This window comes from Podarcis vaucheri (assembly GCF_965113315.1).
Source record: "Podarcis vaucheri genome assembly, chromosome: 1".
Classification (NCBI taxonomy): Eukaryota; Metazoa; Chordata; class Lepidosauria; order Squamata; family Lacertidae; genus Podarcis; species Podarcis vaucheri.
In genome coordinates, this window is record NC_138759.1 from 59,541,657 (window position 1) to 59,564,102 (window position 22,446).

Genomic DNA, 22,446 nt, shown 5'->3' on the forward strand with positions numbered 1-22,446 from the left:
GGTACGGAGCGGGGGGGGGGTGGAATTCCAGCCGAGGGCTTTTTTCGCCTGGGCGCTTCTTGATATCGTATTCTCCACGAGCAGGAAGAGGAGGAGCAGGAGGCGCCGGCGGTCCTCGTGCGTTTAGCGTCCGCCCGCTTGCGAAGCTGGCTGGAATTGGTAGCCGCGGGCCTTTCCATTACATACGGATCTTGAGAGTCCCGGTGCCTTCGAGCCCAGTCCTAGGCACTTGGTCCCTCTCTACCGCATAACCACGCGCGCATAGCGCTGAGCTGAAACCTGCCAATAAGACTGTAACCCCGCTAATTTCAGGGGACAGCAAAAACTGCAAGGTTTTCCGAGGGGGCAGTTAGAGTAAGATCTACTATTTGATTATGGTTGTAAACCCCCAAAATGCATTGCATCTCTATCTTCAGTACATTTTATTTTATTGCTATGGCTAGTGGCTGATGCAAATATTCTTCTGATTCTGCAACCCCGCATTTATTTTTCCCGGGAGCGCCTCCACGTTCCGTTTCCAGCTTTGCTTCTCAGTCATGTGCGTTGCCCGCTTCAGTTCCTCGAAGGGCTCCCGTGTATTTCATCCTCTCAAAGAAAGATCTCGCCCTGTGATGCACTCTTTCGTTACTGTCGCCACAACGCAAATAGTGTTGCTGAGAATATAGCCCTGCAGGATGAGCTCCCCAAAGTCCATCTGAGTCCAGTATCCTGTTCCTACAGCAGCCAACCATTCGGAAGCCCGTAATCGGGACCTGAGTGTTACAGCAACACTCTCCCCACGTTGTAATTCCCAACTGGCATTTAGACGTAGCGCACATAAACGATACGGGCAGTAGTCCCTGGTAGCCTTATCTACCAAGAAGGCTCAGAATCATGGCCGAAATTTGATGCCAGTCTCTCCTACCTCTTTCTCAGCCTACACAAAAATAAATATATACAGGCCATGCAATTATTTCTGCTGAATTTTAAGTTTTTGAATCATTGGCTTGACTGAAGTGTTTGTGTGTGTATTTACAAACACCATTCCTGTTTACCATTTGTAACAGAGCTACCATTTTAAACAGCTTACAGAAACCACTTTTCCCCCAGAACAGAAAACTCAAAATCTCCAGTAGTAAGACTTAGCTAATCAACTTCCAATAATCAGGTTTGGGATAAGGATGAACAGTACAGTCCTAGGCCTGTCTACTCACAAGTCTTGTTGAATTCAGAGATAACTCCCTGCCAGATAAATATGTATAGCATCGTAGTCTTAAGGCTAAGCAAATTAACTTGAGATTCAGGAAAACAGCTGCATTATACAGTCTATAATCAACTGATTCATCTAGCTCAGTATTGTGTACACTGGCTGGGCGGGGGTGTGATTCAGGTATGGCACAATTTCCAGTTTAGCCTACAAGGCAGGGGCAGCCCAGTCCATTTTGTCACCTGAGGTGAATCAGGAATTGCCACCTCCTGTCCCCACCACCACGCTGTCACACACCCCCAACACACACACACTTTCACTGCCACTGGGGGGGGGGGCATTCTGGCAGTGGTGGAAGTGGATAGAACGCTGCCTCTTCTGCTTCCGCTACCGGAAGTAGGTATTTCATCACATCTCATAGGCAGGCTGGCTCCGCTACAAGGCATTTTACCCAAGATTACACCAACTGCCCCACACCTGAGATCTACATCGTGGGCAGGTGGAGATGTGGCGGTGGTAGCCAGTGAAGAATTAGGAGCCTTAAAGTGCATTGCCAATAAACACGCACAGAGCCTTGGTCCTTACTGATGGTATTGTCAAGATGCAAGCCTCACATGTACACGATTGTGTTTTCAAATTGCTCCCCAGCAGGACTTTTTTCAGCCAGAACTCAGGTCCAGCACCTTCTCAGATGGGCACCTCTATAATGACAAGAAAACAAGGGGAGTTCATGGAGAGTTCCGATACCTATTTTTCAAGAAAAATAGCACTGCTCCCTAGTTTGCGGGTGCTTTACAACATAAGCCTGTGCTTTACTCTGAAGTGAGCTCTACATGGGACAAGTGCCTAGTGAGTAGGAAGTGTAGGTAAATAACTTATTTAAATCACCTTCTCTAATAGAACAAATCATTTTAGTGTCACGTAGCACACCCTACATATTTTCATTGTAGTCCACCAATTATCAAGGAAGTTGGATTTAGTCCCAGATGTCTATTTGTGGGGAGAGAAGTGCAGGGCTGAAAGCAGGAGTCCTATTTTTCTCCATTCACACTCAAGATATATAAAACACGACTACACAGTAAACAAGTATAACTTCTCAAAAGACAAATATATAGCATAATGGTTATCAGGACTAGGTGTCATTTTTCAGCCATTTGTAATATGGGTCACATTCACACCATATATATATATATATATATATATATATATATATATATATATATATTTGCTTTCGTAGATTTTCACGGGTACAGGAATGCAGGTTTTGGTGTCTTCGGGTGTCTTCCCGTGTAAGAGTCGGGGTGTCTGTGCGACGTTTCGACGAGGTCTCACTCGTCATCTTCAGGCTGGTGCTTTCGGCTTCTTGTTACTGGAACAGACTGTTCCAGTAACAAGAAGCCGAAAAAACAAGAAGCCGAAAGCACCAGCCTGAAGATGACGAGTGAGACCTCGTCGAAACGTCGCACAGACACCCCGACTCTTACACGGGAAGACACCCGAAGACACCAAAACCTGCATTCCTGTACCCGTGAAAATCTACGAAAGCATATATATATATATATATATATATATATCACACTAGGATATCACTCTTAAGGGTGCTGAGGGTTGTGAGACCACCGGTGTTCCCTTGCCAGTTTCCTGGGAATAGGGATTGTTAAACCACTGGGAATTATAGTTTTGGGAGGGGATTAGAGGTCTCCAAGAAGTCTCGGCACACTTAACAAGTTTTACAGTGCTATCAGTGTTTTAAATGTATGGCATGAACGTGGCCATTCTCTGGGTTTTCCTTCTCTATTCAGGCTTGAAATAGTTGCTGCAAATGAAGCAAGTATCCCAGTGTAATTGTTTCTTCTATGTAGCCTTTACCACTGTGGATGATCATTGTGAACTTCAGAAGTGTATCCATGAACATTGTTTGAACCACAGTATTAAGAAGATTCAACATCACAGGAAGGAGGCAGGCTTAAGATGAATGGAAGTGTTGAACATTAGGCAGTTGCACAGGGCAGTTCAACGGGAAATACAACCTTCATGAAGATTTTTATTCCTAATGTTTGATTTTAAAAAGAGTAACAAACTGGAGACAAATACATGGCTAATTTGACATTAGTTTCAGAGTTGGATCTGCAGATATCAGCCCTATGTATGCAGTTTAGAACAGATGGGTGTTGCTAGGTTGACACACTATTCGGCTTGTGCTGCTGCCATTATAGAATTTTGCTTGTAGAATGGTGCTTAAAAGGGGGGCTTGGTTGACAAAAAAGCTAGTGAGTAAACATGTTTAGCATGAATTTCCAATAGCCAAAGATTGTAGTATTGGGTACTTCCTGAATCAAGGCAAAACAGCATAACAGCAAAGATGCTGCAGAATAAACAGAGGTGGGAAAGCATCTTCCTCATGGTATCGAATGAACGGACCCTCAGTTCATTTCACTGCAGATGAAATATTATGCAGCTTCTCTATTCGGGCATTAACACCCTGAAACATGGGTTTCGTTCACATATCCACTTTTACATTAACTATAGTGTTGTGAAAGTCTTCTCAATTTTATTAAAATCAGTTCTGGAACCTATTTTTAACTAGCATTATCTTTTGAAAACTTTGTACTACCTAGTAAGCTAGTCTTGACTCTTCTGAAAAAGTAGACTTGTGTCTATAGTAATTACTCTGAAGACAGGGGTGGAGAACCTGTGGCCTTTCCAATGTTTCTCAGCTCCAACCCCCATCGGTCCCAGCCAACACGCTCAATGCTCAGGAATGATGGGAGTCTCAGGTTTCCTGAAAATGTTATATGTACCTAATTGCCTGTTTATATTTACAGGCAATTAGGTACACATAGCGTGCTCTGGTCCATGGGGTCACGAAGAGTCGGACACGACTAAATGACTAAACAACAACATTTACATTAGAAGTGTAGTCCCATGTCAGATCCCTTTACTATATGCTGAAATTTCACAACTACGCCAGCAGTGTTGTTTAAATATTACCTGACTTTCACCCTAAAATGATAGGACGGGTTGCGATTTAAAATACATTTAAAAGTTTTTAAAAAGTTATTACAAAAATGCAATCACAAAAAGGTGTGAAATTATACAGACACACGCTTCTTCTTTGCACACACACCCAGTTGTATTTAAAACCAGGCTTCCTTCCTTTCTGTGATCTAGGATGCAAATTATCTGTATTGGCAGAAGTTCATTTGGAAGAAACTGGTGGCGAGATTTCACGTAAAATCATGATTGCTGGTGATGTCAGTGTGAAAATAATAAAGCTTATAATAATTTAAATTACATTGTTTTAATGAAAATCCCAGTTCTCACGCTTTTCCCATACAAGAACTACAAAATAAATGCCTCATTGGGCTGGAGCAGTAAAAGGCAATGGTTCACCAATCTGATCTGCAGTCAAAAGTGCAGAATACAGCTGCATAGGCACTAATTTCAATTTCTTCCAGGAACGTCCAAATTAATCACTACCCTCAAATTTCTAATTTTTAAAATTCACAATATTTGCATAGATATATTATTACAAGCTTGGCTTTGAACAATTCTAACACAACATGCAATAGTCACATTAGGCAACAGTCACAAGAGGGGCAACTTACTATACTTTTAATGTACTACTGTAAGCACCTCTTCCTATCCAAATGAAGTGTGTAATTTTTAAAAATGAAGATTATACATTAATTAAAAGAATGCTAAGCTGATTGCAACAGTAAACTTTGTGTGGGTGAAGAGAGATGAAGAACATTACAATGGCAACACCGAAATCACAGAAAAGGCAGGCAAGGTTTTAAAATGTAATTTCTGTTAAGTGGCAGTAGAAACAGGAATGACCTAACACACATTTGAATGTACTGGTGGTATTTAACAAAAAGTAGAATACCAGAGAAAGATGCAGGGCAAAGCTTTGAAAGTTTTTTTTTTTTTAACACCAGTGGTATTTTAACATACACTGAAGTTTAGGAATGTAGGCTGCAGTGGAATTTTTTAAAAATATACATCCAGAGTGTTTGATTCTAAATGTCATTGTTTTTTAATAAAGTCATCAGCTTAAAGGTACTGCAGTTAAAAAACAAGGCGCAAAAACACCAAGGCAGACAAAACAGTTCCATTCACTTAATGTCTACAGATTTTACACATGAGCACTTTTCCTTAGTCTCATATGCAAATATAACTCCTACATTGCCTTCAATATGTATTTGATTTCTGTTAAGCTGTTTGCCCCACTTTTAACACCATTCAGATGCAGAAATAGTAATAGGAGGGACTCAAACTGCTTTTCATCTTGACTTGTGAGAAAGGTCTAGGGGGATGTAGATGAACAGTGAACCGATCATGAACACTGAACACGGAAATTCTATTTTGATGATAAAGCAGTAACTCTAGAATGGGCACCACAAACAGACACACCTTTCTTAAAACAATTCACAAAACATCTGTAGATCTCATTACTAGAGACTGTTGTGAAGGGCAGTAGCTTTGCCAGATTAAAAAGGAATTAACAAGTGTATTATTATATCAATATATTAGTTAAGAGTCTGAAGATCATAACTGAATTTTTGGATCCTGAAAAATAATTGGAGGAAAACACTATGGTTGGCATCTCTCTCTCTCGGGAGAAGCACTATCTCATGTCTTTTTGATGGCTGGTCACAGAAGACAGGATTCTAACATACAAAGTGATGATCTGAATAAGGCAAATAAATACATATAATACTGCTCCTAAGTTGTTTGAACTGTAGCTTTTCTATCACAAATAGGCCTCTATTAAATAGTACTTCACTTTTTTCCAAGCTATGAAGGTGGATGATGATTTCCTAATTCAATATAATCATTTAAGATCCAGTGATCATAAAGACTACCACCAGTGAAGTCAAAACATCACCACGTTGGTCTCCAACTCAGGGGTTGCATCCAGAAGTGGAACTCTATTAATTGTACACTTCAATGGACAATGGGGAGGTGATGGTTTTGGTTATTCCTCTTCATGCCCAGCAGCCTCCTATGCACCCTGCAAATCTGCTCCAGAGGCTTAGATGACCCTTTGGAACAGAATGGAAGGTAACAATTAAGGAAAGGGGAAATGAAAAATCTGTTTCCCTCCCTTCAGCGGAAGCGTCCATTATGGTGATGTCCCTTCGGCAAACAAATTGGATACAACCCAATGCCTTCTGGTCATGCTGAGTCACTATGGAGAACATAAGGAATCAATAATATTTAGAAGAGTAGAGCTCAACTTTAAGACGTGTACTTTAGTTTGATTATAGTGCCCAGGGATTCTGGCCTTTATAGCTACAATATTGGCCCTGAAAGTACAAAAATAGTTGGGTAAAATCTCAGAAGCCAAAGAGGGAGGTTAGCAGTATTTCCAAAGTATTCAGAATGTATGGCTTGATTGTGCTGCATGGCTCCTTACAGCCAAAGCCTGCAAAAAATTGTGTAAAATAACCCCAAAGCATGCTATTTGCATAATTCATACTTGCACAGCTTTTCTAGACAAAAATTGGGTGTGTGGTCGTGTGTATAATCACACCACAAATTTCTGCCTATTTAGTTCTTAAATCTGAACCTTTGGCTTCAGATACTGTACCAACCTGTTAGAAGACTTGCTTAGCTGTATAAAATGGATGGGGGTCACTTTTTAGAAATGCAAAAATACTACTTGTAAGTACTTAGTAATTACAACCTAGGACAACCTCAAAGATGAAAGTAGGTAATTCTCATGGTGATAGCTGAAGTCTTTCTCCTTTTTAAATAAATGGAGGTGGGCACAGATGCTAAGTAATTTAAGAAGAAACCACTACTTGCCAATCAGATTTTAAAAATCTATTCTCTTTTTCAGTTCAATTAACTATATCCATGAAACAAAAACAGTCTTAAAAGGGGATCAGCACTAATAGAAAAAGGGCACTGTGCACACAGAATCAGCCTTCTGCAAATATATTCCCAAATAATTCAGAAACTCTTGTTCAGTGGGTTCCATGGGCTGGACTGCTACATTCAACAGGTGCCATGAATACAATTCTCACTACCTGCTCAAACTATTATGTACAGCTCATGAGATGGCTTGAATTATCAGCTTCAACAGTCTTCAATTGGTTGGGGGGGCAGAGAAAGAGAAAGAGAGAGAGAGAGAGAGAGAGAGAGAGAGAGAGAGAGAATGAATGAGGGGGAGAGGGAGATGACTGCATCTCCTCAGAAGATAAGTTTCAAGACTCCACAGAAGATAATACACCTACTAACTTTCTGAATATCTTTGAACGTTAACATTTAAAGATCTGGGAATGTGCTTCTGAAGTTTCTGTTTCCCTATTACATTTGCAGTAGTCACTTAAGATACGTTAAAGAATACATTTTTTTATAAACATGTTTTATTTATCTTGCTTAAATCTGTAACTGCTGGCTGTAATTTCCCTTAAAGGGGAAACCGATCCAAACACATACTGGTGCTTTTCAAAAGAGAGCAATTTAAAAGGGCAGCAGCAGGGATTTGAGATTTCTTAAAACCTTCAGGCTGCAAAATAGAAATAATGTAACCAAAAGTGTTATGAATATCCATTAATTCCCATCAGTACCGACATCAGTTATTTGGGCAATAATACAGCAAGATCAAGTATCAGTGGCAGACAAGGGGAAAAAATAAGGAAAGATAAGAATACCAATCCTTACAAATGTCATTGCTATCCCAGAAATGTGTTCAGGAGAGAATTCTTTAACACTTCACATTGCAAACAAATGTGGCCATTCAGATTACATCTTCTATTTCTTACAGAAAAATTTAAAGTGCCAATCAAAGCCTAATTCTGGGTTTACACAATTATATCAACAGCTACACAAAAAAATTAATGCATCCCTTTGCCACAGCAAGTCAGGCCTAATAAAAAAAATGCTGTAACTAAGGGTGTGCCCTAAGCTGTCCATCAGCTTATTAGTTGGGGTATAGGCATCATTTATTATGCATCACAGATGTTCAGTGGTTCAGTCTAACAGAAAAAGCTGAAATGCAGTTGCTCTGTCAAACCACAATTCGCTTCTTCCATCTTCCTTTCATGTCAAAGTTTAAATACACCAATTTTCTGAGTAAAACATTTAGGGATTTAGATATTTTTATCCGAATTTGCTGCAGCACTATATAATGTCAATGGAGTCAGTGGGGTTATTTCTGCCTGTTCAGTTAACTATGGAGATTTTCATAACCCTAAAACTGCCATTTTTTGCTTTTAATCAGAGCAAGGGTAAAGATTCTGGATCTCATGTGCAAGGCTCAAGATGATGCTTAGGATAGAACATGCAGAGTAAACGTTGTTTCTTTCCATATCCAGGTATAAAGCTGACAACTGTAGTCTTGTCTTTATGGGCAATGAAAATAATCCCTTTACTATGAACTTCCTATAAAGGAGAACCAAGAGATAACTCTTCTGGAACATGTATGGTACACTGGCCAGTGTGTTTTTGGCGTTTAAATGTAATCCTGTGAATTAGTTTAATTCACTTGCTGAGCATTCATTTGAGGCATCCCTCTGTTGGGTCTTGGGGGCCCTCCACGACCTAGAAAATAAAAATAGCATTTTATTTTTGGATCAAGTGAGATCCTTTAATAGTCAGAATGGCTGCCTCTCTAAAGTCTGGTCCCCTACTATGTTTGTCTAATAAATGCCTAGAGACAATAAGAGGAATGATACCTATTCGCTCACCAGGTGAAGACAGGCTTTGAATGTACACAAACAACTTACTTACATCAGTCTTAAATCTAACCTTTGTTCCAAATGCCTACCAATCTACTACCAATAAGCCATAAACTATATTTCAGTGAACACAACTACAAAGTACTATTGAAATGTAGTAACTGAATAACAGTATTGTATACACTTCTAAAACAAAATATAGTATAGACAATTGTCAGTGTGCTGATCCAAGACACTAAAAGGGCAGTATCTGGTTAGAACTGCTTCCAGTGGTTCTATTTCGTATTTTGGTACATCAAAGCAATTGTAAGAAATTCCTGTAATTTACTTTCGTTCAATGGATTTTCTGGAAGGATTTATAATAAAGTTTGCACTAGATGAGATTTAGCTATCTTTTTTGCCTCATCTTAAGTCCTACATCCATTTTCAGCTGGTGCACTAAAAATGATTGGCTTCTATCCACTCAAGAGCAGGCATAGTGCCAACATGTAGAGTCCCCCACCCACAAGACTAAAGAGCCCTTCCTCCCACCAAGTGTGCATACATTGGTGACATAAGGGGGCACTGCAGGGAACTAAATACCTGTTTACGTGCTTCCTATAGCACCATCCAGCTTCCTTCTGCACATCCTGTGCTCATATTGGCAAGGGAAATTTGGGGTGGGGTGGGGTAATAGGCTCTACTAAGCCCTCTGAAATGAATTCTTGCACAGGGAGTACACCCACACTTGACTGAACTGCAGCCACTGCTTTGCTTATTTTCCAATTGCAAACTATTTTGTACACTTAAGTATAAAGCAGCAAACAGAATAAAGTTGTAAATATGTATATGCTATTTACATGCAAAATTGAGTAGGTCTTTTTCAACAGATTCCATCTGCATACAAGAATATAGCATCTTATGTAGCTGAAAACAGAATTTCTGGACAGGCTACAAATAATGCAAGTTCTTTATTGAAATCCAAGTAGCAATAGCAAAATACAAAAGCAGACACTATTGGAGCTTGCCAAACATTTTCCACAGCAGAATTACACACCTCACAATTGGGTAAGCTTGCATTTTCAACAGTGGCTTGGGCAAGGAATAAAAAGCAACCTAGTAGCCTTAAATAAAAGCCGAGAAAGGAAGTTTAACAATATACAGTTCAAAAATCAAATTCATGAACAACTTTCAACAAATGTCTACAACAGTTAAACACATGAGAACTGAAACAGCTGAAAGTCTGCAACTCCTAAGAGCCTCTCTACAGATTCAATCAGAGATTCACCACTTGAATATTACCTCGAGGGGCTCCCCGAGGACCACTTTGTCCAGAGCCACGCTTGAAATTCTGTTGATATCCATCCTAGAAAAAAAGATGACCAAAGAGAAGTGCAACAAGTTTCATTAAAATGGTTTTAAAAGTTGTCATTTCAGTATTTTATTTCAGGATATACCGTATTTTTCGCTCTTTAAGATGCACCCAACCATAAAACGCACCTAATTTTAGAGAACAGGAAAAAAAAATATTCTCTCCCACTCAGTGAAGTGGCAGGAGAAACCGAGCCCCTTCCATTTCTCCCCCCGCTTCGCTGAAGGGGCGCTGTGCAGAGAGGGAAAGATGCACAGCGCCTCTCCAGCGAAGCGAAGCCCGAAGAACAAGAGGGGTTGGTGCGCACCGATCCCTCTTGCTCTCCTGAGTTCAGCGAAAGCTGCGGAGCCTGCATTCACTCCATAAGACACACACACATTTCCCCTTACTTTTTAGGAGGGGTTGTGTCTTATAGAGTGAAAAATACGCTTAGTTTTTGGAAGTCCCTGTCCAGGATTCAAATGGGCATATGTGCTATTTCAGTCACACCCTTAAAAACCATTTCAGAAGATTGGGGGACAAGGGGATGCAGCTAAAAGAGAAAGCCATTAGCACCCTTCCTTTCTTGTGCACACATAGAAATGCTTTCTGTTCACACATGGGGCAGATGGAATTCTGGCCCCGGGGAATCAAAACCCAGAAAACGACAAGCTGGAATTTGAACACAATATTGCAATGTCCCTAAGAACAGAGTTCTAGTCAATCTAGAACAAGAGACTTGCAATGTTGTTCAGGAGGGGTGGCGGGGGAGAGAAGACAAGAATTTGGTGAAAGAATACCTTTTTTCTCAACTTCCACCCATCCCCTGGTGATCCTATGTTGTTCCATATAGGACTAGGCAGCTGCCCACCCCAACCCACAGTATTTTATAACTATTATTTGAGGCAGGAGAAGAGAAGCACAGGCATCTTTTTTCATTTCCTTCCTCCTGAGAAAGCCACCACTTCGCTTAGGGAGAAGAGTTGGGCTTCTTAACCACACAGCACTCATTCCCTCCCAACTTGAACCCTCTGCAGCTCCAGGGCACTTACTATATGCCGCCAGGGGCTTGAGTAGGCCAACTTCCTATCCCTGTCTGCCCTCTCCCTCCCTTCAAATGACACTTTCTGTATCTCAACTCAACAAGAGGTATAACTGGTAAAATTCTCAAAGGCTGCTGGACCTCTGGTTTTTTAGGCAACAGATGGGGAACCTTTGGCTCTCCGGATGCTGCTGAACTACAACTTCCATCAACCTCAGCAAACATGGCCATTGGCTAGGCATGATGAGAATTGTAATCCAAAAACATTTAGAGGACCAAAGCCCCCCCACATCTGCTCTAGACCCTCCTCTCTCTTGGCCATTAGCAGTTCAAGTTCACAGATTGCTGTCAGATATTTTGGGGTGACTCAAGTTAACAAACTGCCTTATAATTGGCAGTATAATTCTATACTTCTACATACTTGAGTTATGTAGAAACTTCTCCCTTATTCTTTGGTGAGCTCATTTTGCTTCTCAATTGATAAGCCCCTCACCTAGTAACGTCAGTACTAAATGGAGTATGATGACAAATGGATGCAGTCTAACAAAGCAGACTAGGAGGCAGAAAGTATATAGGCAGTGGCCTATTTGTACCCAATGGGAAAACTGTTAACCAAGGATTTCTAAAAGTAGATTTTATCTTTAGATTAAAAATCAATCCAAATATAAATTTCTTATGCAATGAAACTTTTATTAAAATATGCATTTTCTCAAGCATTATAAACTAAGGAACTCTTTCCACTGTTCCATCAACTTACCCGCTGGTAGGTGGAATAGTCGCGAGGAGCACTGAATTGTGCCTGTGTGTAACCACTATTTGGAGTGTTGGAAAATGAAGGGCGGTAGCCATCATAACCTCCTAAAAATCAGAGGGGAAAACTAATTGAAAAGTATTGCATACCTTATAAAGGATATATGTATATATTCAGAATAAAACAATATTCAATTTAAGGAAAAAATATTCTGTATTAAAGAAAGCAATCCAAAGGTCATCTAAGAGATTGAGAGAAAAAACACACCGGAAGGAAAAATTTCAAGCTGGTAAGCTTTCAGTATAGACATTGTAGTTGTAGTCCAATATCATCTTGGGACCCAAGGTTAAAAAGCACAGTGACAGGCTTTTACAATGTAATAATGTGCAGCAGGAAAATATGTAACACCTAACCCTTCCTGATACAAAGTAAGTGGATACACGTTTAAACTGCACCTGGGCTCCTGGGCACTATTCATTGTCTTCAGTTTTGTTCAAGACTTCACATTGTGTGTAATATATATTTAGCAATGTCATTATTTAAAGTGATTTAATAAATGCAGGCACCAAAATAAAGAATCCCACAAAATGCCATAGGCTGAATAAATGAAAGACTTGCTTTTGTAAGCCAAGGAAGTAACAAGCCCTGAAAAAGATGCAGCCATTTAGCAGGTTACAAAAATGGAAAGTCAGTTTCATACTACATCATGTTATGTTTCCAGTCAAACAACTCCATTGTTAGTTCATACTCATAGTTTGCTGTCATGTAATTTTTACTTAGTACCATATGCACTAATATTATAGCAGAGCAAAAGCGGCAGCAAGCTGACCAATCTGTAGTATATTAAATTAATAATTTTTTAAAAATCATCGAAGCATGCTACTACAATGCTTAAGCTTCTGGACAGTTTGCATTTCTGGAAAACATTCAGAATTAGTCTCAAAAGGTTTTTAAGTTTTTACCTCTAAACCCATTGGCTGGTCCCCTGTATCCATTCATTAAGCCTCGAGTGCCGCGTGATCCACCACGAGACACTCCTCGGCTGTTATAATAAGGCTGACTGTTACGTGGGAACCCAGTATTCTGTTGTGGAGGCTGCTGGTGGTTACCTGCCACTTGATGGGACTGGTCCGGGGAACCATGGTAGGTGCCAACCACTAAAATGAAGAGAGAGAGAAGAAGTGCAAAAAGCTTGAATTTACTTATAATTCCAGTTTCCTAAAGACTCAAATAATATCAAGCTAACTCACCAATGAACTTTGCTTAAGAGCCACCAAGTACGACAGTAAATGTTTACCTACCTAAAGAAAGATTGTTTGCAGAATTAAATTGAACATTGCAGTCTAAGTACCCTGATCATTGAGAATGTTCTCTGGATGTCCTTTGGCATAACCACACAGATTTAATTTGATAGTGCTTAACATTTGGGAGGTGAATTTTTATTTCATGTAGTTCATAAATGTACCAAACTGCACTTTTCTCCTAAGTCCCTATAAATACTATAAAACTTCCTTCCACCTCACCATACATGCTTGAAATGCTACTTCAACAGCATCAATCAAGATATGCTTTGTTTGGTCTACATTATCTTGAAAACTTATCCTTTCAGAATGAAGCATTTAAGTTCTATCTTTCACAAGTTTACCTGTCTGAAGCTGCTGTTCTTGCTGAAGTTCCGATTGCTCTACTTGGTGAGGCTGATTGGAGAAAGGCTGGCTGTAACTGGTCTGGTACTGATTTTGTTGCTTTAAAGTTTCTGGCTCATTGACAGGAGGAACAGGTGCATTCATGTTAAATACCTATAGGAGAAGTAAATGAGAACCAAAGAGATTCAATATTCTGAATAAATTGATAAATTACCAAGTACACTTTGCAACTTTTAGAAAGTTAACTATTACTACTGTCCACGGTACAATTAACCATTATGTAATCAAGATGCTGACTTACAAATGTTTTGCAATCTATAATAAATATGATTGTTTAGTACTTACTGTCTGCATGGACTGGAATGGAGCTGCATTAACATTGATTCCGCTGCTATGCAAAGGTTTGCTAGAGGCAGCCTGAAATACCTGAGGCTGGGATGCAGCTGGAAGAGGCGATGATGTTGGTGTCTGATCTGCACTTAAGGTTATTGAAGCCTGCCAAATAAATTTCAATCTGATGTTAGCAAGCCATGAATCAACTTCGTGTGATATCATATTATAAAAGCATAGGTAACTGACGGCCAAGTGTTCCCAAGACAAGGATAAGCTAAGATCCCTACTTATCTAACACTTATTATCATGCTCTATGTCTTTGAGATATGGACCTAAGCATTGTCCCTCTACACTACACCCATATACATGAGGTTCTGGAGCAGGTTACACTGAATCAGTAATGTCCCTCCTCCCCTTGCCAAGCAAAATGAACTTGCCTGAATCTGGTCAATTGATTCTTTCTGAGGCCGTTGTTCTGTTGAATGAGAAGGCTGATACATGGGCTGGGATGCTGTATATCCCTCACTTGTGGAAGAAACCAAGGGGACCTGTCAAAGTTTTAAAATTAAGCAGATACTCCTGCCAGGGCCTCTGGGTAAATTTCTTGCTATTAATCTCATATGGTTTTACTGACACCTGCGCTAACAACATTCTTTTGCTCAGTTCAATTACCTTTAGATTACCTTTAGTATTCATTATTCCCAGTAAACAATTACAAGTTTTGCCAAAAGTTTTATTTTGCAAGTTTCCATCACAGGCAGATGAAAAAACAACATTTTGCTAAATTTTTGCCACATTTTAGTATTTGCAGAACTGCATGCCAACATAGATGTTCATACACCTGAGTGCAGGCTAATACTAATTTCAAAATACTTGGGCCTATGATAAGGACTTTCACATGATGGGGGCAGGAATAGGCCTCAGACTTTCCTGACAACATACAAATTAAAAGCTTGTTTTGAGCTAGGTGAACTGAGCTTACAATACAAACATTATTCATGAGATATGGATGTTTCTTTCAATTCCCTGCGGATTGGGAAGAAAACACAGATAGGCAAAACCTTCATATGGGGACTCCTGAAGACAAAATCCAAGGCCCAAATATGTAGTAACAGAAATCTGCCTTACAGAGCACCAAAAGATTGGTGCCTCTCGCTTGCCTATGCCGACTGGCAGCAGCTCTCCAGGGTTTTGGGGAAACAGAGAGGAAATTTAGCCAATAGTTGTCCAGGTACAGTTCTTACCTGTGTGGCTTCAGGTTGGACAGGAACCTGGGTGGACTGCGCAAGCCTCGATTCAGTATGAACTGGAAATACAGTAGTATTACCCATAATAAAATAGTGTGTGTGTTAGATATTATCTGAACTACTGTCTATTTGTTTAATATAAGCTTATATATTTCTGCTGTAGAATACTGCATTGAAATTAAACGTATTTGTTTTCCACATAAAACCTAACCGCTGCAAGCACAGCCTCAGATTGTATCAGATTTTTTATTAATCAACTACTTGCTCTTTTGTTCAGTATTTACAAGCCTGGCATCAAACAGACTTCATCAGAATATAAAAAGTAGTTCACATCCTACTAGCCTCACTTGAAAACCTATAAGATGACAAACGTTTCTACCAATCAACTCCCTTGACAATGTTTAAATAATGCACATTTCTAGATTTAGATTTCTGAATTCTTAGTAACTTAGTACTTCCAACTATACCAAAATCTTACTCCAACTAGATATGAATTCAATTTTACCAACCTGGAGGGCAAACCATCTGGGGTATATCCAAGTTTTGTGCTGCATTCATAGGCTGAGCTGAAACAATAGCAGGGTCGAGTGCCTGATTCTCAAATTCCAACATGGAGTCCTAGATAATTAAGACAAGATTCAAGCAAGGTACATAAGAAACAGAATCCCTTCAAAAGTACCATATATACTCGAGTATAAGCCAACTTTTTCAGCACATGTTTTATGCTGAAAAAGCCCGCCTTGGCTTATACTTGAGCAAGGCGGGCAGTGGCAGAGGGACGAGCGACCCGAAATGAGCCCTTTCTCATTGCTGGTCCCACCACCTCTCACAAGGGCAGGCACAAGAGCCGCGGCTGGGAGAGGCGCTGCGCTGTGCTGTGCCTTTCGGGCTGCTTGTTCTTCCACTGCTGTTTGTGGTGTGGTGAACCGGCTTATACTCGAGTATATACGGTAACCAGCAAGCCAGCCAGGGCTGACCTCTCTGAATTAAATGAATGCAAGTGAAATGTACCCAATTTCAACTGGGCTGTAATTCCCGAGAATCCCTTTTGACCAAATCCAACTATGAATAAGGAAAACAACACACCTGCATGAAGTTGTAGGGGCCTTGCATTTGTGCCATAAGGTCCTGTACTCGTTGTCTCCTAACAAGAGGATCTGCTTGAGCCACAGCAGTAAGCGTATGGGCATCTGGAACTGGAGGAGATGTAGCCTGTGGCTGTTGCTGGAGCGAATTTACCACCTACATCAGAAATGGCCAACACAGAGTCAGTCTGTCAGTTTCCGCTACTGGCCCACTATTATTATCACAACCGCTAAACTGGATGTGCAAAATATGATATGTAAAAGAATGCATTTCCTGCAAAGGAAAGCATTCTCTTTTAAAAATGAGTATCATAACTTAGTATTGCTGCTTGTTCAGCTTCACTAAAGATAGAGAAGTGAAAGTTGGCTGTAGTGAAAGTCAAGGGCACTAACATCTGACAATCTACCACTGAAACCCCTTTATTGTCAGCATGTATTTTGCTCACATGCTTTCGATGTTGATTGGTAATATAATGAATAATGTTAATTTTAATCCAGACTGACAAATAATCTAATGGGTTCTGCTTGTGTTCAAGAATCTTTATCAAACATTCCCACGCATCAGTTATTCAGCAGGAATATGAGGGAAACTGGTTCTGATGTTGTACAAAGTCTATAAATGCAATTCTTTCCTCTGCAAGAATATATGTTGCAAGATCAAAGCAAAAAGGAAAATGTATCAACAGAGTTAATTTGTGTTCCTTGAAAATATGTAAAATGTGCCCATGCGTTTTGCAACTGCGTGCATGCATGCTGCTTTTAGAATGCAATTGCATTTTGACATTTGAGGCACTGAATAGATGTAAGGCACGGCTTGAAGTTCAGTTGTGCATTGAATTATTTCCATTCTTCAAGAGAGATTTCAAAGTTCTTTTTGCCTTTTGCAGACTCAGGAAATACTGGACGAGAGATACTTTATTTTAAGGAACTTTATAGTACAAATGCCTGGGGAGAAAATGGAAGGTGAAACTTGAGCGGTGTTACTAATAAATAAAGTTGCTTTCACAGGAAACAGGTGTTCGTGTGTACAAGTTGCTCAAAGTATATCTACAATTAGCCCTATAGCATCTAAAGCAGTGATAGGGAATTTCTGGTTCTCCAGATGTTGTCCCAGCAAACCCAGCCAACTGGAGGGCCAAAGGACACTCAACCCTGCTCTGATTAAACACTTGTGGTGCCACATGTTAGAGGCATTAAGGCAAGCAATGCAGTTTTAAATAGTCAAGGAAACATCAGGATTATCCAATACCTTCAAATTTTATAAGATTGAACAAAATAGAGTGGACTTCAAAACCTGGTTATCCCAGAACCAACATTTAAAGTCACACCATGGCTGAATATGCACTGATAATATTGCTGTAGAAATGTAACTTGTACATATAGTTCATTGCACTTTTTATTCTATTTAAATTTAGCTCTTCTTTGTCTACTAATGCAGACATTTGGGGCTAGGTTTCCTGCCAAAAGGTGTTCTTCTAGTGCTAGAAAGTTCTGAGTGTTTCACTGAGCAGGCAGAATCCATATGTGAAACTGCAGAGACCATGAAGAATTAAAATAGCTTTAATATTCTTATTATCCAGAATTTCAAGTGTAACATTTTTATCTCAGGACCAGGAGAAACACACACACACACACACACACACACACACACACAGTTACTGTTACAATCTTAGGTAACAATTCTTTTTTTTAAAAAAAACACCATTTCATTTGATAACTATCAACATTTATCACAGATAGCCTTGCAACTACAAATGTTAAATGCTTGTGGCTTTTAATGGTATATTGAAATTCCACATAAAATGCTGCATCCTGGCTTTAAGGTAGATGAACAAAATGTTACAAAGTCTACTTCAGATAGTCAACTGACAGATGCACCATCTCTTCAAAGGCTGAAGACAACTGTGGACAAAGCTGTAAAAATTACAATTAGTTTATATTCTAGAGTTAGAGTGAACCAATGTTTTATAGAGTTCTACCATTCTGAAAACATCTGTTCTCCCTAATGGATGGGTTCATTCCAATTTGTTAATGGAAACTATCTTAGGACAGACATCATGCTGTAATTAGTCTCCCAATACCAGCAATACAAAGACTCCTGGAATATAAATATAAATCTCAATTACACTATTTTACATATGGGGAGGTTTAGTGACTGTAGGAGGAAATTCTAAAGCAGCACTAGAGCGTTTAATAACAGATATAGGCTTGGATCCCCTTCCTTCTCACTTCAACCACCTGCTCAATCTAAAAAACTACTTCTAAGTCTCAGATTCTACAGAACAGTGTCAGAAGTAGCACTGAGAGCTACAGAGGAAGTGGGATACTGGCAGAAATAAGAGGAGGGAACTTGTATCTGAGCCATTTTCTTCTAACTTGTCAGTCTACTTTTAGTTGTGTACTAGCTTAGGAAATGTGATTTAGTTTACATACTGAATTTTCGAAATTAACTGTGGGCAATAGCTAGCACTGACAAGGGGACTACCAGCTCAATCATGCTAAAAGACCACAATTCTCTTTAGATTTACAGCTGCATTCAAGCTACGAGGGAATGAAAACAGATTGTAATGTTACCTAAACATTCAGAACACCTTACCTCAACAGTTTCAACTGTCCACTCATCTACCTGTTCCTTCTCACTACTGCTGAACTGAGTCTCTGCCATGAACTGTCTGTTTACATACTAAAATAAAAGTGAGAGAGTACAACAGTAAGACAGTAGCATTCATTTTTAAAAGGTGCCTACAATCTTTCCACTGTTTAGTACCTCTGTTGATTCAACTTCACTGGGTTCAGTGTATTCTTCCGTTGGTTCTGGCTCTAAGAGGAAAATACATGATTTTAGGTAATGCTATACTGAAACATAATACATAACTTTTAGTTTACCGTTACCTTATAGTTTTAATTTACTATTAACAATTTTAGTAGAGATACATTCATTCAAGAAACCACTTTTTGAAGTGTTCTGAGCTTATATTTGGTGCTTTTGTTTTTGCTATTTATTTTGGGGGGGTTTTATTTTGAGACTTTTCCAGTTAATTTGTTTTTGTGACTGTGTGGATCCCAGTTCAGCTACTGATTGATTGATTGATTGTGTGACTGCAGAAATGAATAAAAGCCCCCCATCCAAACAATGACTATCAGCAGTGCAGGTAAGAAAAAAAAATAATTTTAATTTTTGTCATCTACAATACTGTTTTATTTATTTTATAGTACAGTATGTTGTTTATTGCTTTCATTTGATGGATGAATGGTCTCGTAAGATAGTAAAATTCATGTTAAACTGCTGTTTTAGGGGTTGTTTTTGAAAGTCTGGAACGGATTAATCCGTTTTGCATTACTTGCTATGGAAAAGTGTGCCTTGGTTCTGGAACTCTTTGGTTTTGGAACAGACCTCCAGAAGTTTGAGAACTAAGGTACCACTGTAGTTAAATTTTAAGTATTTAAGAATTTAGTATGCATACAAGATGAAGGTTGGTCATAATAAGCACCCGGTAAAGGAAACATACCCACACTACAAACTTTATCTAGTTTAGAGAACTACAGCTTGTTTGGGGAAAGCCACAGAAAGTTTTTTAAAATCAGTTTAAGTTTGTAGGATAGATATAACCAGTTACACGAGATTCTAGTTTTGTTTTCCATGGCCGGCTCCAATAAAATACTAAAGGTTTCAGTAAGCCTATAAATCTACTGAAGTTGCAATTCTATTCACATTAACTTGGAAATAAAACACATTAACAAACCTAGGATTAGGCTCCTAATATATATTTTTAGTTACCAGTTTCTGCAACAGCATCTTCAACTGTAGGTGCAGGCACCGTCTCCTCTTCGTCACATAATCCGTTCTGCTGGTTGTGAGTGTCAAAGTAACTTGTTTGAAGAATACGTTCAATAACTTCTCTTAGGGCTTTATCTGTTATAAAAACACAGATATTTTTAAAACTTGTTTCACCCACTAAATACCTGAGCATTTTAATTTTATCAAATTATTTTATTATTATAACACTAACAAAGGACATTGCAGATTAATACCTTGCACTACCCACAGCACAATGATCTATTTTGCAGATTTCTGCATTGTTTATTTTTAAATAAGGACTTACTTAAGATGAAAGTCATTGTATGTAAATCCAAATTCTTCAAGAATAAATCTGTGTATCAATGGATGATGCACACAAAATTCAACAAATTAGAATTTTGGCTCTTCGGTGTTTCTGGAAGTTAAAAACTATCCAAAGCCTACATGCAGGAATAAGAACTCCTGACTTGTTAACTTTCACTAACATGAGAATGGAAGAAAGGCACATGATAGAATAAAAACGAGAATTACTTGTCTAAAGGTAATATCCAATGTTAATCATACCCACTGAAATCAGTGGCTCCAAGTAACGTAAGTACATTGCTTTCAATGGGTCTACTCCAAATATGACTTGGTCAGGTATTATCCTAAGTAGCCATGCCACATATTAAAATGGGCAAGGACAAAAATAAATCATCTAAAGAGAGAAAAGGAAACAGAACCTCTACACAAGCAAGAATGAGACCATTTTTCTGTAGTGTTATATGGTGCAATTTGTCTGTCACTGAAGCCACAGGTATATGAAGTATAAGAAAAAAACTGATAGGCCAAGCTCAAGCTTAAATAGAGGAACTGAGTAGCCAGGACTAAACTAAGGTCTCAGGTAGATAGAGGATCCCAGTAAATGTCGGTAATGAACAACATTTTGAGAAGGGTGTGAACTTGTAGCACTGTAGCCTTATTGGAGTTCACTGATTGGGTCTGCGTTGCTCCGGGACAGGAGGAAGGAAGTCAAAATGACACCGAGTTGGTTCAAAGAAAGAGTTTATTCTGCTCTCCGGATAGCAGAAGGCACTTGCGTGATTAGTCCACAGCAAGTCCAAAGAAATGACAAGTTTCATGCAGTATTTATATCCTCCAGGCACCCTCTCCCTCCTTCCAACCACATCAGCCTATGTATGCAGGTTGACATCACATATGTTCCTGCTCTGGTACTCTCAACCATAAAAGGGATTTCCTTCCTGCACTCCTGACCATAAAAGGATATTCCTGTTCCTACTCCTATCTTGGAGCAAAAGGTCACTACTTCCGAGAACATGCTCTGGCGTTAGTCCCAGACTTGGGTCTCCCCGTCATTTGTGGTCAGAACATAAGATATGTCTGTATCTGTTCTACTGGTAAAGTCAAGGCCAGTCTTGCCGTCAAACTGATAAGGGAGAGAGCTGTGTTCTTGTTTTGCATTTGCTCAACGGCTAAAGTTTATACATTTTAGCTAAGGAGAAATGGGGATTTTGGTGCAGTTTAAAAATGCCTGCACAGTCAGTTTTGGGTTTGGGAAACCCATTCCTTCAGCACCATGCAAGATGACAGGTAACTGATAGGTATTTGTATACTATTTTGACAGATAAAGCAAAACAGGATCAGCAGAGAAGAAACAGTATTTTTTGCAAAGAAAGGATATGGACAATGGACATAAACCTATAGGAATCTCTCAATAGAAAGGACTTTGATATGGAAGTGATCCCAAATTCTAAGGTATAAACTTTACTGATAATCCTCTGAGTGAAGAGGAACACAGCAAACCTGCTCAAATATGTGGGAGGTAACTATTCGGTCTTGGTCAATCACACCAACATGCAGTACGGACAGTTGTCTCCACTGAAATGCTACCTTGATGCTCACCAAAGGCAACTTCAAAACTCTGGGTGAAGTGACTAGATGTTGACACTTGAAAAAGACGAGAAGTATATGCCTAGCATTGATATAATCGTATCTTGAGTGTGCTTTTGCAGGTGTGATAGGAAGTCACAGAAAAAAATTTTATCAGTTGCATCTGAACAATCTTGACAATTCTGCCAAAAAATGCCATGGCATAGTAAGCAGTCTAGGGATCGAACAATCCCCTAGACATGATGTGCATTTCCAAGGAACAGAAAAAGCTGTTGAGTTCATATTTCTAAGGTCCAGCCTTCCCCAAGGATTCAGTAGAAGCATGTATGAGTGATGCATCCCTGCAAAACTCTTAAGACATCTTATGAGTAAAATGTAGACAGAGACAGCAATGCAGAAGTGTTTATAAAGTTGTGTTCAAACCAACAACTGTTCACTTAATACCA

The 22,446-nt window shown here is 39.4% G+C and overlaps 1 protein-coding gene across 5 annotated transcripts in view; it reads right to left on the reverse strand.

Annotated features, from left to right (window-relative positions):
* Window positions 1-4,468: 4,468 nt before the first annotated feature.
* Window positions 4,469-22,446, reverse strand: part of CAPRIN1 (cell cycle associated protein 1) — a 34,874-nt gene continuing 16,896 nt past the window's right edge. For 2 of the 5 annotated variants that reach the window (XM_082224811.1, XM_082224810.1), the window contains exons 7-19: window positions 20,090-20,224; window positions 19,079-19,131; window positions 18,908-18,994; window positions 16,313-16,468; window positions 15,736-15,844; window positions 15,224-15,285; window positions 14,417-14,527; window positions 13,992-14,141; window positions 13,646-13,799; window positions 12,963-13,157; window positions 12,007-12,107; window positions 10,159-10,222; window positions 4,469-8,740 (exon numbers count right to left, since the gene is read on the reverse strand). In XM_082224811.1, the coding sequence (XP_082080937.1) occupies window positions 8,676-8,740; window positions 10,159-10,222; window positions 12,007-12,107; window positions 12,963-13,157; window positions 13,646-13,799; window positions 13,992-14,141; window positions 14,417-14,527; window positions 15,224-15,285; window positions 15,736-15,844; window positions 16,313-16,468; window positions 18,908-18,994; window positions 19,079-19,131; window positions 20,090-20,224 (1,442 nt within the window). In that variant the 3' untranslated portion in view covers window positions 4,469-8,675. The remainder of the gene's footprint in view (window positions 8,741-10,158; window positions 10,223-12,006; window positions 12,108-12,962; window positions 13,158-13,645; window positions 13,800-13,991; window positions 14,142-14,416; window positions 14,528-15,223; window positions 15,286-15,735; window positions 15,845-16,312; window positions 16,469-18,907; window positions 18,995-19,078; window positions 19,132-20,089; window positions 20,225-22,446) is intronic. The other 3 variants (XM_082224814.1, XM_082224812.1, XM_082224813.1) reach the window with 3 other exon arrangements.